Consider the following 19,708-nt stretch of genomic DNA (forward strand, 5'->3'; position numbering starts at 1 on the left):
AAAGTTGACAAACAGAAATAGAATGTATAGTTACGGCACGATACATTAAAGATAGACTAAGTTGCAAGCAGTACCTTCTTTGCATTGCCAAGGTATGGTATGAGTCATGTTATACTTTAAAGCATGTCAGAATCAGCCTTTCTAGCTTTTTCTGGTTCTTCAGGAGAACCAAAGATAAAGAATTAGCCATCGGCTAATTTTCAGTTTGGCTGTAAACAAGAGGTTATATATGATTTCAGCTTTGCGTAAGCGCTGTTTAATGCTGTAGAATGCAGTTTGTTTGGCAGCTGTTGAAGGAGAGAAATCTATGAAAATACAAACACTACTGAGACCACAGTGTCCAATTTAAAGTCCTCTCCTGTTATTTTTGAAAAAGCTGTGAATTTCACTTAGTTTGGGCTTTCACAGTTTTTAGGAAATCTTTCGATTATGATCTTCTACAGTATTTATCTTCAAGCATCAAATTTGGCTAGAATTTTTAGGTATAAATTTATTTATAAAATGTACCTGTTTTTGTTTATATCCGGAAGTAGCTTGTCTTTTCTGTTGGCTACTCTATTTTGTATTACCACTGTGTCCTTCTTTATATCCTCCATTACATAATTTATTTCTACTCCTAGTGTTGTAATCAAGCCCTTCAGCGAAGACAGCTCTTTTCTATCTTTTGCAGGCTGTATTGTGAACTTGAGACCAGCTTAAACTTTGAAACTTTAGCTGCCTTTTCCTTCTCTCTTTCACCCCTTGGTCTCCTACTTGTGTTTTTAATATACTTGTATTGAAATTCTTTTGAGTTGAATTAAATGCACAATATCTCAGATAATAAAAAAGCTGAATAACACAGCTGCCAAAAAAAACATAATTATGTAGAAAACCATTTGTCTTACACCAGAAAAATTATGACACACACACACTACACTACACTAAACTAAACTATCAGTAATTAGTTAAAATTCAGCTTCTGGGATGGGGGATGAGCCTTTACACTAATGTCCTGCATGACCAGACAAACAGAAGTTTTATCTGCTATAGTAATTAAAGTGTATTTTTATAATTAAACTATTGACCACAGGTGTTAAATGTTAATTTATTTTTATTAACAAAATGACATTCTATAGACTTATTGTTCAGCGATCATAAAATACTAAAAAGGTGTCATTATTTAGTTTTTTTCTGTAATGTACCTATCTGAAACAAGACTTAATTAAAAACAGTACCTTTCACCATTTCTCTAATAAAAATATATATAGTGGCAGACGGTTGGGACCCTTACTCGGCCAGGATGCTATGACAGTGGAAGGACTGGGCAAGAGAGTATTTTTAGGACAGTTTCTCTCCCGGACTGATAGTGGGCAGACAGACCCCTTGGCTTTCAGCGGGGCCATGGGTTTGCAAATTTATGCACCTGCCTATTTTTATTTAAGTGCACATTAAATTGGTTCTGTTGGTGCAATAAAAATATTTCATTACTGAAATATTGCTGTTTCCATAAGGCACGGGTGTCCAACTCAGGTCCTGGAGGGCTGCAGTAGCTGTAGGTTTTCATTCTAACCGTCTTCTAAATTAGTGACCAGTTTTTTCCGCTAATTCACTTGACTCAGGCCCCTTTGTTGTTTCTTTCCTTAATTACCTGCCAAATAATAATGAGACACAAATCAAGCCACCACATGACCAGCTCACCTTTGCCCATCACAGAATATCTGAAAATAAAGAAAGGTGTAGGTCTCAGTAAGGTTGATCTCTCAGGTCACCAAAACATTTTGACGGTGTTCTTAGAAAAACAGAAAATCGACAGTTTTAGAAATGTCTGATGTGGCAGAATGAGAGCAGCAATAAGCTGTGGAATTAAATAACGGGTTTAATTACGAGCAAGAACTGGCTTCTCATTAAGAAATTGATTGGAGTGAAATAGGTTGGAATTTGAAGAGCCAATTTAGCTGGTCATCGGATGGCTCGTTTCATGTCCGATTTATTTTTGGCTATCATTTAATGAAGAGAAGAATCAATTCAGAGGACTGAATCCTTAAAAGCAGGGCTATTAAAATGAAGGGAAAAATAATTTAATTAGCCCTGAAAACGAGTCACTGATTAGGAAAAGGGGTAGATTGAAAACCTGCAGCCTCTGTGGCCCTCCAGGCCTGGAGTTCGACACCCCTGCCATAAGGTATAAAATATGTTAAAATGAAGTTGCTGCCTCAAAAGCTTAGCAAAGTATACATTGATACAATGATTTTTATCAGGGGTGCCCAGACATTTACATAGCACTATATATATTCTCACACATATCAGTTAATTGATATTGGGAATTAAGCACTGCTTAAATGTAAGTATATACAGTGATCCCTCGCTATATCGTGCTTCTACTTTTGCGGCTCCACCACACACTGTTTATTTACACTTCTTATTTACAAATTACGTGCACTCTCAACCCCAGTGCCTCCAGCACCGATTCCCCAAAGTCCAGGCCACACAGTTCTACTGCCTTTCTCCTGGCCGCCTCCAGTCCTCACTCTAGCTCCGTCCTCTTCCACCCGACTTCTGCCCATGACTGGAGGGAGGCGTCCCCTTAAATAGGAACCCGGATGGGCTCCAGCTGCTTCCCTGCATTCCTCCGTAGCCACGCCCCAGTGTGGCGGAAGTGCCGGCTGCGCACCCGGAAGCCGTCCGAGTGTCTCCTGTCGTCTTCCCCCCCCCAGCACTTCCTGGTGTGGCGGAAGTGCTGGGCTCCCGTGATATTCAAGCACTGGGGCGCCGCCTGGCGGTGGCCACGGGTCTCTACAGGGCTGGGCTTCCAAGCCCTTCACCCGAGGCCCCCAAAATAACCAGGGCGGATGCCCCCTCGCGGTCTGGAGGAGGCACAAGCCCTCCTCCGGTCCTCCTGGGCGGTACCACACGGGATATTCAGGCACTGGGGTCCCTACAGGGCTGGGCTTCCAAGCCCTTTACCCGAGGCCCCCAACATAACCAAGGCGGATGCCCCCTCGCGGTCTGGAGGAGGCACAAGCCCTCCTCCAGTCCTCCTGCGCGTCCCGGCTGGTACCACAGTGTATATATACAGAATATATAGGGTGGTCCAGATCTAATTATGCAATTTTCATTATGCTATAACTTAAGTTTATTACAGTGATCCTTCGCTATATCGCACTTCGACTTTCGTGGCTTCACTCCATCTAAATGTTTAAATGTAAGCATATCTAAATATATATCACGGATTTTTCACTGGTGCGTGGATTTCTGCGGACAATGGGTCTTTTAATTTATGGTACATGCCTCCTCAGTTGGTTTGCCCATTTGATTTCATACAAGGGACGCTATTGGCGGATGGCTGAGAAGCTATCCAATCAGAGCACGTATTACGTATTAAATAAAACTCTTCGATGATATACGTTATGCTTCCTGCGCAGTTCGCATACTTAAAAGCTCTAACAGCACCTATTGAATTTTGATTGTTTGCTTTTCTCTATCTCTCTCACTCTCTCTGACATTCTTTGCTCCTGACGGAGGGGGTGTGAGCAGAGGGCTGTTTGCACAGAGGCTGTTTGCCTAGAGGATACGGATGCTTCTGTCAAAAATGCTGAAAGACTACCTTCACATTGCTCCCTTCCCTGCGGCCGCTTTACTGGGGTGCTTCGCATACTTAAAAGCCCAACAGCACGTATTGATTTTTGATTGTTTGCTATTCTCTCGCTCTGTCTCTCTCTCTCTCTCTCTGATATTCTCTGCTCCTGACGCGCACTCCTTTGAAGAGGAAGATCCAGTATGTTTGCATCCTTTTAATTGTGAGAAAGAACTGTCATCTCTGTCTTGTCATGGAGCACAGTTTAAACTTTTGACTAAAGGGTGTTATTTCATGTCTAAAGGGCTCTAATAATGTCAAAAAACATTTAGAAGGTCGTAAACAGGTTTTCTTTGCTCTAACTGCAAAAATATTAGATTTATAAATATAGAATCTTACTTTGCGGAAATTCATTTATCGCGGTAGAGTCTGGAACGGATTAACTGCGATAAACAAGAGTTTACTGTATGCCTTATACATTTTGATAATTTTAAATCATAATTGCAGAACATCTTTTTGCTGTTTTAAATATACATTTACAATATCTATGTAGGATTTTTTTCTTCAGTGTATCAACACGACATTAATAATTCTTGAGGTGTAATTTTAAAATATGGATTACCATACTAATTATGTAGTACTTGTTTTTTACATTTGATCACATAGGTGTCAGTAGTCTACTGTTTTTAAGCATTTACTTTGTTTAATAGGTTTACTATTATTCCAAATCATGCTTTTTTTATATATGTTTTTTTTTAATCCCTGATGGGGAATTTGTCTTTTTGCATGACCTTTGCTTTGTGACTACTGTTGGCAGTAACCAAGAAGTCAAGATCATGCTCCACTTTGCTCCATTGGGTTTATATTAGTGGGGTTCCCTGACCAGATGGTGCAATGTTTAGTGAGGTGTTGGCTTAAAGATTGAAAACCACTGGTGTAGATCACTGATTAAACATATAAACAAAAGACCTGTGTGTGTGTGTGTGTGCATGCGTGCGTGCGTGTGTATGGAACAGTCTGCTGTGGTCACGCTCAATCACATCTACTAGATGGCACCTGCATGCACTTTTACATTTTTTTGGTGCATGCATCTTACTTCTCACTACAAAAGGCCTGTGTATAGCAAACCCTGCCACACAACAAAAACGTTGAAACGAAGTAAACACCACAATTCGGCAACATGCAAGTGAAACACCTCAGCAATTGAGGACAAGGCTTGAAGTTTTAAGTAAAAGCATTGTCTATCTGGAGGTATTTTCTCGAGACGAAGATTAATAGGACTCCTATGCCAGAGATACGGCTAAGATATGGCATCACCAGTGTCTTCTTGCAAAAGCCAGTGGGGCAGCAAGCACAGGTAGGTCCACGTCCTCTGCACTGGGTAATTCCTAAGAGTTAGCTGACACCTCCTCTAGTTCATGAATACAGTAAAACTGCTAGGAAATCCTCAGTTGTGTTTTTTTTTTTTTTGTCCCAAAGACCACACACAGCTAGTAACTTTATATACAAGAAATACAATAGTTGGAAGTTCATTTATGTATTAATTTTTAATCTTTAGGGTCAAGCCCTAAATGTCCCACTTATAGGTATGTTGATTTTTCTCACCCAGTTCTGTATCACTTTGGGAAATTGTTTTTGCTCTGGGATTCAGTGATTATTTTCTTTGTCTTCATTCAATCATGTTTCTTATTGCGTGGTTGGAAAATTGTAATATAGAACAGTCCTGATGTGCCATTGTAACATTTTACAATATAAACACCTAGCCCCACCCCATAATTTCCATAAACAGAATTCAAAGACTTATAGCTGGCAATAAGAAACATTTGCAAGCTGTTTTTTTTTTGCCAAAGTGGATGTTACATTTTGTGAAGGGCTCATTTACTTTACTGATCTTTTGAATTTTTTAGTTCATCAAATTGTTACTGTACATTAACATTTTCATAAAAATGCAATTTGTTTTAGTTTTTTTGCTGTCAAATTTGTATTTAGTGAGAAGTCAAGCAAAATGACACCTTTTATTGGAAAGCTTGTATATTGTAATCTTTTTAGTTAGCCAATAAAAGGTGTCATTTTGCTTGACTTCTCACTACATCCATAGTGGCTAACACGGTACAACACCCTAGTACTATTTACAGTTTTTTAATTGTTATGTCGGCAAAATGTGTATTTTGTGCCAAACTTTTTGTAACCTTTTTTACTCCTATTTTCCTTGAAAACAAGACCACAGCACTACTAGTGATGAGCAAACTTCACGGTGTTTGCTTTGTGTTGAGCTCAGGAAAATCTCTGAACTCGGCAAAATGCATTGAAGTCAATGGAATAGGATTAACAGACCTTAATTTGACTGTATTATAATGGTGCAATCCTCTTTAAAGCGATCCAGTGGGTTACGGAAACGTCTGCTAACTATCCTGGACCGATTATTATGGCCAATAAGGTGACCTGGGCTGTGCGGCAGCAGTGCCAACCACTGTAAATCTGAATGCAAGTGTTGTTTTAGTTAATTGTAAAGTAACCTTTATATATAAATATCAAAATTACAAAGTGCAATAAAATTTCCTATTAATGACTTGCTAATTTTAATTTGAAGTAAATGCACTATGGAAAGAAAAGCTGAGTATGTATGTGTGATCAGTGATGCTCATGAAATGTATACTGCTTATACACTAGTATAGTACTTGGCTCTAAGAATTTTGAATGTTCATACCACCCTACATTAATTTTTTTTTTTAGTCATTGCATGTTCCTGTACCTGCTTATGTCTGTCTTTAGTTTATTTTTTTAATTTTTTTTTTTTGCAGTATGTTAGTAAATGTTCATTTGAATCATTCTGTTAATGTCAGAGTAGGTTTTTTTTAGTTTTTTCTAATTTAATTTCTTCCATTTTTAGTTTTGTTTTTTTGTGTGTGATTCATTCACCATTTCCGCCAAGAAAAGGCAATATGTAGTACTGTAGTTGATCAGGCCTCTTCTTAGCTACGGAAAACTGGTTCTGTAGCTCAACCTGGTATTTTTTTTCCTGAGTCTGAAATCAATTAAATTTAGTTCTTTGTAGACCGTGCATTTACATACCTTTTGCATTAACAAGAAGAATTTTTCACTGTGCGTATGTTTGTGTTTCTGTTACTTTTTTGTCTTTATATTTGGACTCCATGCTTTATAGGATGACTTGGTAGAGTTTAAAAAATGTTTAGCCCTGTTTCAGGTTGGAGAGGTGAATGTGTTATTTGAATAAAACTCACTTTAGCAATTGCTAGATTAAAATTAAGAGGAATAGTTTGTTTTAAAAATATTTATTTTACAGAGCCACATAATCTTAGGTGAAGTGGTCTTTCTTTTTCTCTGACTCGTATGTTTTTAGTCATTGTATTTCCAAGGTGTCTATCAAATAACACATTTTTCTCTACTTCAGAACCAGATTTCTAGTGCCAGTCCTGAGTGCAGGATTTGAATTTCAAGTTTAAATAGTAAAAGAAAGGGAAACAAAGATGGAAAAGGTGGATGTCGACTCCCAGGAAACATACTATCACATGATACACTTGAAATTTGCTCAGTGTCATTCCTTCAAAGAGAAAGTCAAAAGCATGAATCAAGTGGGAGTAATATTCTACATGCTGTTTCAAAATCAAGGTGTTAAATTCCACTTTAGAAGTGAGTAGCTGTTATAAACAGACATGGCATTGTTTTCAGAATGAAACTTTTTGAGTCGTGTTGCTTTCACAGAAGCTGAGTGTTCTAACTTAAAAATGTATTTAGCTTGTCCTTTATACATGAAGTATTTCCAGTGAGAAAATAAATACTGAATCACTTTTCAAATAGTGAACACTCATAAACTATTTATATATTTTAGCAGTGTTCAGATGTTTTAACACTTACAGATACTTGGATTTAGCATACATTGATACTGATAATATGAAAATATCAGTTTATACTCTATATTCTGTATCTCCACATAAAACCATACATATTAAAGTTCCAATTTAAAAGCAGAATTCTGTATGTTAATCATACCCCTGCCTACACAATAAATAGTAGATAAAGCCAAGTACATATAGAAAAAACAAAAATGTAAAATTTAATTTAAACTCTTAAGCTAGTGTGTAGGTGATTTGTTTTGGATATTGCAGAACACACTTGTTTGTGTTTTAAGATTCAAACAGTGATGCGTCCTGGTTGGGTAAGGACTACTCATTTACAAGTTATGTACAACCCCAATTCCAATGAAGTTGGGACGTTGTGTAAAACGTAAATAAAAATAGATTACAATGATTTGCAAATCCTTTTCAACCTATATTCAATTGAATACACTACGAAGACGAGATATCTAATGTTCAAACTGATAAACTTTATTGTTGTTTTGCAAATCTTCACTCATTTTGAATTTGATGCCTGCAACACGTTAAAAAAAAAAAACTGGGACGGGGCAGCAAAAGACTGGGAAAGTTGAGGAATGTTCAAAAAACACCTATTTTGAACATTCCACAGGGGAACAGGTTAATTGGAAACAGGTGTTTGTCATGATTGGGTATAAAAGGAGCATCCCCAAAAGGCTCAGTCATTCACAAGCAAGGATGGGGCGAGGTTCACCACTTTGTGAACAACTGCGTGGGCAAATAGTCCAGCAGTTTAAGAACAACGTTTCTCAACATACAATTGCAATGAATCTAGGGATTTCATCATCTACTGTCCATAATATCATCAAAAGATTCAGAAAATCTGGAGAAATCTCAGCACATAAGCGGCAAGGCCGAATACCAACACTGGATGCCCGTGACCTTTGATCCCTCAGGCGGCACTGCATGAAAAACTGACATCATTCTGTAAAGGATATTACCACGTGGGCTCAGGAATATTTCAGAAAACCATTGTCAGTTAGCACAGTTAGTCGCTACATCTACAAGTGCAAGTTAAAACTCTACCATGCAACGCGAAAGCCATATATCAACACCCAGAAACGCCGCCGGCTTCTCTGGCCCCGAGCTCATCTTAGATGGACTGACGCAAAGTGGAAAAGTGTGCTGTGTTCTGACGAGTCCACATTTCAAATTGTTTTTGGAAATCATGGATGTCGTGTCCTCCAGGCCAAAGAGGAAAAGTACCATCCGGATTGTTATCAGCACATAGTTCAAAAGCCAGCATCAGTGATGGTATGGGGGGGTGTGTTAGTGCCCATGGCATGGGTAACTTGTACATCTGTGAAGGCACCATTAATGCTGAAAGGTACATACAGATTTTGGAGCAACATATGCTGCCATCCAAGTGACATCTTTTTCAGGGACGTCCCTGCTTATTTCAGCAGGACAATGCAAAGCCACATTCTGCATGTGTTACAACAGCGTGGCTTCATAGTAAAAGAGTGCGGGTTAGACTGGCCTGTCTGCAGTCCAGACCTGTCTCCCATTGAAAATGTGTGGCGCATTATGAAGCGCAAAATACGACAACGGAGACTCTGGACTGTTGAGCAACTGAAGTTGTACATCAAGCAAGAATGGGAAAGAATTCCACCTACACAGCTTCAACAATTAGTGTCCTCAGTTCCCAAACGCTTATTGAGTGTTGTTAAAAGGAAAGGTGATATAACACAGTTGTAAACATGCCGCTGTCCCAGCTTTTTTGTAACGTGTTGCAGGCATCAAATTCAAAATGAGTGAAGATTTGCAAAACAACGATAACGTTTATCAGTTTGAACATTCGATATCTTGTCTTTATAGTGTATTCAATTGAATATAGGTTGAAAAGGATTTGCAAATCATTATATTCCGTTTTTATTTACGTTTTACACAATGTCCCAACTTCATTGGAACTGGGGTTGTACTATGCATGGAGTCCAAAGGGGGCATCTCTTCCTTCAGTTGTGCTATCTAATGAGCAACTCCATGTGCAGAGCATTTTATACCTGAGGTGACTGAAGGTTATTGGCATTAATAACAAATGCAGCTACAATGACTAAACAGCACTTCATAATATGAAGTAAGCTGAAATTGAATCATATACTTGAAAACTAACTGAAATAAAAAGCATGACTTTTTTTTTTTTTAAATATACTATTTTCCTGTAGCCTTCTGTTGACTAAAGTTTCCTCTTAGGTGTGTGCTTATCTGTGCTTATGAGTGTCCACTGGAATTGTCACGGTACTAACATTTCAAACTTCAATACAGCACTAAGAATTGAAATTTGATACCATTTTCAATACCCAATAAAGTAACTAATTAACTCATCAAAGTGTTTAAATAAATTGTAGTTCTTTTCTGCATTAAAAACTTTACTTTGATAGAAACGAATACAGTAATAGAAATTTTAGTCATTTTAATAATTTTGAAAATTCAAATAGTGCAACCTTTCACAAGAGTAAAGTTCTGTAAACAATAAAAACTAAAGACATTTAAATCTGGCCAATTTTTTTATTTTCTACATTCAATGCATATATATGCACACACATAATTGGATTAAGGTGAATAACCTGGTTAAGGCAGAAACCATATTTATTAATAATTATGTTTACATGCACAAGTAATATTCTGGAGTTCTCCTTTGGCAGAATGCTATGACTGGCCACATATTTGGGTTATTTTCAGGGAAATACAGGTTTCTCAGAGTCCACTAACGCGATTTCTCTAATTGGGATAAGGGTTTACATTGCAGTTTAGAAATCGGGGGCCTCATGTATAAACGGTGCATACGCACAGAAATGTTGCGTAAGAACTTTTCCACGTTCAAATCGCGATGTATAAAACCTACACTTGGCGTAAAGCCATGCACTTTTCCACGGTACCTCATACCTTGTCGTACGCAAGTTCTTCACTCGGTTTTGCAGGCTGGTGGCACCCAGCGTCAAAGCAGTGCTACTGTTCCTGTGTGATTACGCCTTATTTTCCTGACGCGGCTTTATAAGTACACTGAAACTAACCGCATATTGTTTATTAGTGTAACACATCTGATTGTAATTAACTTTTAACAATATATTGGTCCAGGGAATAGCAATAGTATTCCAAATACCATAACTGCTTTAGCATTGTTACTCTCACTGCACCTTCTTCTTCTTCTTTCAGTTGCTCCCATTAGGAGTTGCCACAGCGGATCATCTTTTTCCATATTACTCTCACTGCATCACTCGGAGTATTTATATCACTGTATCTGAGTGTGAATTGTGCAGCAGCTGATCGGAAAGAGAATTATCGGTATACAGCTTCAAGCACACGCTGTCTCAGCCACGGCAAAACGTTTCAAAGCCTTTCCTGTATGGACCTCGCGGTTCAGAAACAGTTTCATCCCAAGAACTATAAACGCACTCAATCAAGTGCTCCTTGTAGAACTGTTTGTACTTATAAGTACAATCACCACACTGTAAACTTGCACTACAGTTATAATATCGCACAACCTGAGACACTTTATAAAGCCCGTATTTACATATAAGGTGAAATGCAGCAAAATATGTTTATTATATTATACAGACAAAACTTTAACTTCATTTAAATAATCTATATTCTTCACTGGGAGTGTTGTGAAGGATAGAATTATTAAACATGTACTACGAAGATATTTCAATGTTCCTTAAACGTTTTGAAGAATTGGCGCTCTAAGCTTAAAGATGGCTTAACGTCTATTGCAGAGCTGATTGTGTGTTACTTGGAGAAAGAAAAGCAAGGACTGCAGTGGCGGCTACGCCAATATTTATTGAATATAAAACAGAAAGAGAAAATAACAACACAGCTAAAAATGCAGCGGCAAATTTCGGCAAAAGTTAAACGCTTGTGTCATGAGCATGAGGTGGCTATGCAGTATCCGCAACGGATGTGGCCATCCACCGTGCATAAGATGCCATACTGACATTGGCGGGCAAAGGAGCCACTGATTCTTCCTCAGCCCAGGGCCACCAAAAGCCGAGAGCCGACATTGAGTACTGCTGCAATAAATTATTTAATTGAAGGTCGCACATAATCACGTGCTTTAACTCCTATTACCATGAAAATGATATCATGTATACATCTCAGTATTTTAGTTATTCAGAGAGCTGTAATATCATGAATGTAATGGATTCTGTGTCCAGTTGGAGGAAGAGAGCCAGTTTAAGAAGCAAGTAGTGATTCACACACACAGAGCACATAGAAGATCAAATACAAAACAAAGCATTTAACATGCTACTTTAATTACGATGTGATTTGAGAAACTGGTTAATTAAACGATTTTAAGATGAAGTTTATGGTGTTCTACCTTAATGACGAAATAAACTGCATGATTAAAGTGGAAATGTCGAGATTGAAGTTGACATTTTGTGCTTTTTCCCCACTGTGTGCGTTTTTTTCTCTGTACCCTAATAAGCTTTCATTTGACACTCAGACAGTGGGCTACAACTCGCCTTTTCACGGCGACTTTGATATGTGGCTTCTTTTTTATTTCTCGGCACTGTGCGATTTTGTGAACGTGAGCTTTCAAGTTTCTCCAACACGTTATGTCATTTGATGAACTTCCTTTTGTTAATTATACCACAGTTTATTTGAACAAATAGTATGTTTTTCCTTTGCCTCCACTTGGTATTCGCTGAAATTCTTATATTTCCCCCGTGCTTTTCCCATTGTCTTTTCACAGAAGGCCGAGCTTAAGGGTGATTTATATTCATTTGCATATTCAAAGAGGCATAATTCTGGGAGGAGTTGGGGCATTACCTAAAGCGTGTGCACGAGCATTACTTTTCACGCTGATCGGGATTTATGTAGCGGAAGAACGTGGAAGTTGGAGTACGCACAGATTCCTGCATCTGGATTTTTCTGTGCGTAAGCACATTTCTGCTTTTGTGCTTACGCCATGTTATAGTGCGACTTCTACGCACGGCGTTATACATGAGGCCCCAAGTGTGTATGAATAATTTGTTTAATGAAGTGCATATAAATACACTAATTGATGAAAACAAGCACTGTTAAGTAGTTATTGATAGAAATTATACAAATGTCTTCTAATATTGATTGAATTAGCTTTGCAGTCTTTTGTAAACAGTATACAGAATTGAAGCTAGCAATAAATAAAAAAAAAAGTTAATATAACATTTATGTGGTCTTTTGAAAACAATTGTTAAGAAAAGTAAAAAACAAGCAGACCACTAACACACTTAAAGGATACAGAGTATACTGCAAACAGAGTATATTGCATTTTTGTGTTAATAAACTAAGATGTTTTTGTAAATGACAGAATTTTTTGCAAGGAAGACTAGTTTGTCAACGTACTCTTCCATGAAGTGTGCTTTTGTTGGGCTGCAAATGATGTACTAAATGTATGCTCTGAAACTGGAGTATATAAGAAATGGAGAAGTAGCTTTACTCTTTATACAGTTGAGCACTTAAATGTTATAGCATCTCACATTGTATAGTAAATGTGATGAAATATTATATTAAAATTGCACATAATAAAGGAACATTATGCACTACTGCAGCACACTCTGCTGTGACAGGTTAAAAATCAAGGCAGTGACACAGCCGTAGTGCTACAAATTGTTGCACTGGAATGAACAGCACAGAATAAAACTGGCCTTAAAGTGTTAAATGTGTAACTGACTACAAAAAATATTTTAACCTATAGGGAAAAAAATGACACATCCCTACTTCAAATGCAGCAGTTTACAGGTTTGTACTTAATAATGACTCTGTAATTTAGAAATTCGATTTCTCTCCAAATTCTTTCTATTGACTTCAAGTTTTTCACTAAATTAGTTGCGTTTGCCCTTTTAGTTGGTATTGTGTGGTAGCATATCTTGCGTTATGGCTTGCATGTGTCTTATTATTTTCTTTCCTAGTTTATCACAAAGCTCAAGTATTTCCGGGTGCCACTTCAGCTGCTGTCTCTTAAGCAAGTTGGTGAAGGCTCCAATGGCGCCAACGCTGCTGTCTTATTAGCACCTGTTAGTGGGGAGAAATGGGACTGTAACTTTAGCCCATTGGTAGCCTACGAGGGTAAATTATCAAAAGCCAGAGAGCATTCAGATGTTGCTGTAGAATTGTTACCGTAAAAAATAAATTATTAAAGTAACTTTGAAATGTTAATATCGACACTTACCAATATTTCAGTACTTTTGATTGTCCTAGTGCCCACACAAGTGTGTAGCCACTTATACGCCACATTTCAAAGATGTTTGTGTTCTTTGCAATAAAGCCATAAGTCAATCAAAAGCAGTAATGTTATTTTTACATACACAAGGGTGTCATCTTTCAAATAATTCAGCGCAAGTTACCATGTTGTCTACTCACGTTCATTATTAAAATATGTGATATATGCATGTATATTCTGTGATGAGTAGTGTGTTGCAGCGGAGTGAATCTGCTTAAACCTCCTTATTGTTACTTTTTTTTTTTTGGCTTCTATTAAATCTCATATTTCTGCTGTAAAACTTGCAAAACACTAAAAGTACAAAGACATAAATGTAGAAAGTATAATAATGATACAAATAATAATGATTAATAGTGATATGAACAGCACACTGCACATGTGCTATTGACATGAGCGTCACTTTCGGTTTCACTGCCTGAATACAGATTCACATTGTCATAACTGCTGATGAGAGGTGTTTCTTATGAGGTGCCATTTTGAGGCTAGAAGAAGATGCGTCTACACTGTTGCCCGGGTAACACTCAGACCTGATGCTCATGCAAGACACGCCTATACAGTTGTGTGAGTAACACTTGGCAAAAATGCTGTTCACACTTTTACAGTCCGGGTAATTGTGTCTTACACGAGACGCGTCTGTATCCGTTGCTTGAGTGACACTCGGAAGTAATACTTTTAGCACTTTTATTTTATTTATTTATTTATTTATTTTTTTGCTGCTCAAGTGACTAGGCTCTAATGCTAAGAAGGTTAATTAAAGATCCCACCTATGTACATACAAGTGACATACAATGAAAGACTCAATACTATTGGATAGCTGAGTTTCATACATTTCCAGTGATGTGTAGTTGTCTATAATTGGTCATTTTTACTACATGTCACAGCTGTGTGTAATAGGCAGGAAAAGAATTGTTTGTGTGACAGCTCATCTTTTTGCCTTTTTGGTTTTGTCACTATTGAAAACAGCGCATTTTCTCAATAACTCGATGCAACACTTGAGTTATTCGTAATATTTAGTATACCTCTGAAGCACTGCAGCATGCAGTTTTACTGTTTATGAATGATGGGTTCAATTACCATACCCGGATACTGTCTGCTGCACCTTCTCTGTGTGTTAATTGAGAGAGCACTGCTCAGAAAATTTCAACTTCGAGCACCTGCAGTGTTTCTTAGTGTACTGGTGAGTACTGTTACGCTGTACCTATGCCTTTAGGATGTTTCATGTGGCCCCCAACCCCACCACACCCCTAGATTGATCAAGAGTCACATGACAATAGTGTTGCTGGGTGGAAAGCATATGTGTGGAAAATAAAGTCTTTTCAGCTTGTGACTTCTTCACAGTACAGTTCACCCCCCACACCCCATTAAAGGGATCAACAACGCAAATTTTTTTTATTTATCCTGTTTCTGATCACACTTGCTTCACCTGCATGCACCGACCCAGCAGAAACTTTACAAAAAAGTGATTCACTGGTGAAGGTAATTGTGTTCTTGATAAGCAGTTATTTTTTCACTTCTGCAAAGATTGTACAAACCAAGGACTGAATACATGTGCAAAAAGAGGATTTTCTTTTTTGTCTTTTTTAACATAAAACAATTTCACATTATATCTAATATTGAATTTCAATGCTTTGAAATTAAAATATCTAAGAGGAAAGGAAGGAATTGTGTTACTCAGTAAAATTAGAGCATTGGTCAGTGGGCTGAATACTCTTGCAAGACACTCTATTTTAACGTTAAATACTTAAGTAAGTCAAAAATTGTTTAGATTGCAAATGTTACTGAATTCACATTTAAAAACAGAGGGGTTAATCTTTTTTACACTGAAAAAAGATGTGTATTAATAACATATTAGAAGATGGTGAAAAATTGTGCAAGGTATATGTTTTTTACTCTTGAGTCCTAGGTTCACAAGTTCTGAAAGTATTGCTAGTGTCTTGGTGGCAAATCATAGTGCAGGAAATATCTAGTTTCCTGAGGCAAAAATTGTTATCAATAATCCTTAAGCTTCTCTCTCTGGGGAGAGTGGTGGCTGAAGTGACTAGGTGTAACAAATATACTTACAATCAAGGTTGCTTTGGGAGCAGCAAGCCTTGGTGCTTACCTGTTATTCCATCAGTGAATGCAAACTGTTGGGTTTTGTGCTTTCTGCATTATCCCTAATTAGGTCACCATATTTCATCCATCTGCAATCTGATCGCTTTTTCACATCTGAGATCTTGCCAGTGAAAACCAAATATCAAACTGACCGAGTGGGTCAGTGAGTGTGGGCTGGTAAATGACTGAGTCCTGATTTTTGATTTTGACTGCTAGGATAGTCTTCAATTCTCAAAAGACTGCAGAACGATTTTGGTGTGACAAGGAACTGGGTTTGAATGCACACCATCATTCTGCAATCACCACATCAAAAACTTATTTCCTTTCAATAGTATACTGTATCTTGTACTTCTGAAGACTTGTATTATGATTGTCTTTCTGAATAAAAGTAAATTAAAAATAAATTCCATACAAGATAATATGTTAAAGAAAATGTTGCAACTTGACTCTCAACAACTGTCCTCTCTGATTCATAGAGTTGTAAATGTGATAATGCATTTAGTTGTGATTATATAAAAGTACCATTGTGAACATTCAGTCTGTCAAAGGTGAATACAAAAGCAGTTGAATTAAATGTTGTGGTAATTTTTACATTGCTATAATTTTTCATTTGACTATTTTATTTATTTATTTAGGCACAGAAGGTAGTCATCCCCAGGCTATCATATTTTACTCCATTTACAACTGAAAGTTGCAACAGGTTTAAATTGGATTTTTAATTTAACACAGTCAATACATTTTGATGGGTAATTACTTTTATTACATTCATGTGAAAAAGTACCCCATATGAAATGTTATTTTCTTTTTTAAAATGTAAACCCATCAAGATTTGATCTTCATTTAGACACGATTTTTGGATAAAGGTGATGTATGGTGGGAATCGATCAAAAATTTAGATTTTGCAATAATTTATTCAAAGAAAAATAAACAGATAGGAAATTTTCCTTCTGTAAAATATTAGGTCAGACCTTGGCTTCAGTAGTTGGTATTGCTCCTTTTGGCATAAGAAACCTGAAATAAGTATTTCCTATAACTGTCTACCAGTCTTTTACACTAACTGGTAGAAAGTTTTTACCACTTCTCCATGCAGAATACTTTCAGCTGTGTGATGTTTATTGGGTATCTTGCACATGCTGCATGTTTCATATCCTGCCCACAGCATCTCGGTGGAATTCAGATCTGGGCTTTGACTTTGCAATTTTTTTTTCTTATTCAACCATTCCTTGGTGGATTTTCTGGCATTTTTAGGCTCACTCTCACGTTGCAAGGTCCACTGTTGGTTGTGTTTCGATCTTCTGACAGATGGTCTCGCATTACCCTCACACATCCCCCCGATACAATAAAGAATTCATAATTGATAGTGTGTCTAGGCCATAAACTGTAACATTTCCCTCACCATGCTGTACAGTTGGTATCAGGTTTTCTTGTCAAATGCTTTCTTTTGCTTTCACCAAACATGTCTTCTGGTGCTGTGGTCAAGTATGTCTCTATTTTTGCCTCGTCTGTCCATTGCACATTGTTCCAGAAGTCATGGTGTTTGCCTAGGTGCCCATGGCCAAACTTTATTCTTGCTCTGATGTACTTTGCAGACAGCAAAGGTTTTTTTCTTGCGCATCTCTAATGTAAATCTAATTTGTGCAGCCTCTTTCTAATGGTAGACTCATGCATTATCAACAGTGGCAAGAAGTACCTATAGGTCCTTTGATAAAATTCTGCTGTTCTTATAGATGTCTTTCAGCATCTTGCATTTTGCTGTTGGTCTCATGTTGCTAGGACGGCTGATCTGGACAAGGTGACGGATGTTGTAAACTTTCTTCATTTGTAGATGATCTCCAGGACAGTGAAATGATTGATTTCCAGTTGTTTGGAGATCTTTTTAAATCACTTCCTTAACCCCCTTTCTGATGGCCTCAGAGAAGTTTTTTGATATAGGCATGGTGATAACACACAACTACAAAGGGCAAACCAGACTAAATGCCAGAGGTTTAAATTAGACATGTTCATTCCTCCAAAATCCTCTCTAATGATGTTCTAATCATTTATGCCTGATGTGGTGCACCTGATTCTACAGTAATTTTAAGGGTTCGAGATAGTAATAAATGTAAGAGTGTACTTGCATTTTCCACATGAGAAATTTGTATTTATCTTTTTTGAAATTGTACATTTTGTAGTCTACTGTATATGTGATGTGATGTTTGTTATATCACCTTTAGCTATAGATTCTGTTTAATTGAAAATGATATCTTGGTATCTGTGCATTTAGAAAAAAAGAAAAAGCATTTATTAGGGTGACAGAGTAAACAAAAAAATGCCACACTACAAACTGTAGCTTTGAAAAGTATTTACCCTTTAGTCCTTAGACATTTAATATTTTGTAGCTCCTTTTATAGCAATTACAGCCTCAAGTCTTTTGTGGTCTAATCACTGTAAAATGTAAGGCTGTACGAAATTTGTTGTAACACTCTGATGTAATTTTGAATGTACTGTATTTACGCATGTACCACGCGCACATTTTTTCCCGAAAATTAGCATTAGAAAATCAGGTGCGCGTCATACACGAGGAAATGTAATTCTGTAATGTTTACTACTTCTGCTTGGGCTTGCTCGCCCTCTCGCTCGCGCTTTCACTCGCTCACTCGCGCTCTCTCTCACTCGCTCACTTGCGTGCTCTCTCTCACTCGCGCTCTCTCTCTTGCTGGCTTGCTCGCCCACTCGCACTCTCTCTCTCGCTCGACAGCACTTTCTCTCTCTAAATGCTTCCTATACAGTACAATCACAACACGTGTCGTACACAGGGCAAAACTTTTTTTGCGATTTTCTTTGTAAAAATTAGGGTGCGCATCTTACACGAGGGCGCGTGGTACACAAGTAAATATGGTAATCAAATTTTTTAATTTTAATGTACAATTTTTATTTTTGCAGGACAAGGTACATTCACACAGAGCTGGGGATTCGCGAACGACTTCTTGTTGGAATCTTAACATCTCGTGCCATGCTAAATACTCTTGCAGTGGCAATTAATCGGACTGTGGCTCACCATTTTCACAGAACATTTTTCTTTACTGGTCTTCGGAGCCCCAAAGTACCCCATGGCATGCAAGTAATTGTTCATGGAGATGACCGTCCTGTTTGGCTGATGTATGAAACTATACGCTATATTCACCAGCACTTTGGCAGTGACTATGACTGGTTTTACTTGGCTCAGGATGACACTTACACTCAAGCTGGAAGGTTGAATGAGCTGGTGAACCACTTAAGCATTGGACAAGACCTTTACCTTGGCCGGGCTGAGGAGTTCATTGGAGGGGATGAACATAGTCGATACTGTCATGGAGGTTATGGGTACATTATTTCACGCAGCTTACTTGCTCGCTTGCAGCCACATCTTGACGCATGCCGCAATGACATCTTAAGTGTGAGACCAGATGAATGGCTTGGCCGATGCATTATTGATTTCCTGGGATTCAGCTGTGTTGAGGTACACCAGGTGAGTGTAAAATTTACATTGTATTGCACTGAAAAATTAAAAAGAATGTGAAAAATCTGATAACCTTTTCATGACTAACCTTTATCATTATTTTTTTTTATTTTTCAGTTACTTAATGCTTTTGTTTTCCTGCACAATTGTAGCAATATTAGCAACATGAAAAGAAGTTAATCTTGTTAGTTATTTTAATAAATGCGACACTTGGCTGATATCAAATTAAAATTAAAACATTTTATGTCCACCGGTTAATTTCTGCTTAGGGTTTCATGTCTGTGACACTACAAATATGGATTCTGGATATACAGGCTTGTCAAGGTGTATACAGATTCTATTTACTGATTTCACAGCTGCAAATATAAGGCAAGTGCATATGTCACAAAAACAGGAGGTGTAGTTACAGGTATGATAAAAAGACAGTCTGTGCAATATTCATTTAGTCTTGCAAAGTTTAAGCTAAATTCATTACAAAACATTCAATG

At 37.5% G+C, this 19,708-nt stretch overlaps 1 protein-coding gene across 1 annotated transcript in view; it reads left to right on the forward strand.

Moving 5' to 3' along the window:
* chpf2 (chondroitin polymerizing factor 2) overlaps positions 1 to 19,708 on the forward strand; it is a 69,292-nt gene that overhangs the window by 26,810 nt on the left and 22,774 nt on the right. The window contains exon 2 of the mRNA XM_039753230.1: positions 18,665 to 19,229. Within this exon, the coding sequence (XP_039609164.1) occupies positions 18,665 to 19,229 (565 nt within the window). The remainder of the gene's footprint in view (positions 1 to 18,664; positions 19,230 to 19,708) is intronic.

Source organism: Polypterus senegalus, chromosome 5, assembly GCF_016835505.1.
Source record: "Polypterus senegalus isolate Bchr_013 chromosome 5, ASM1683550v1, whole genome shotgun sequence".
Classification (NCBI taxonomy): domain Eukaryota; kingdom Metazoa; phylum Chordata; class Cladistia; order Polypteriformes; family Polypteridae; genus Polypterus; species Polypterus senegalus.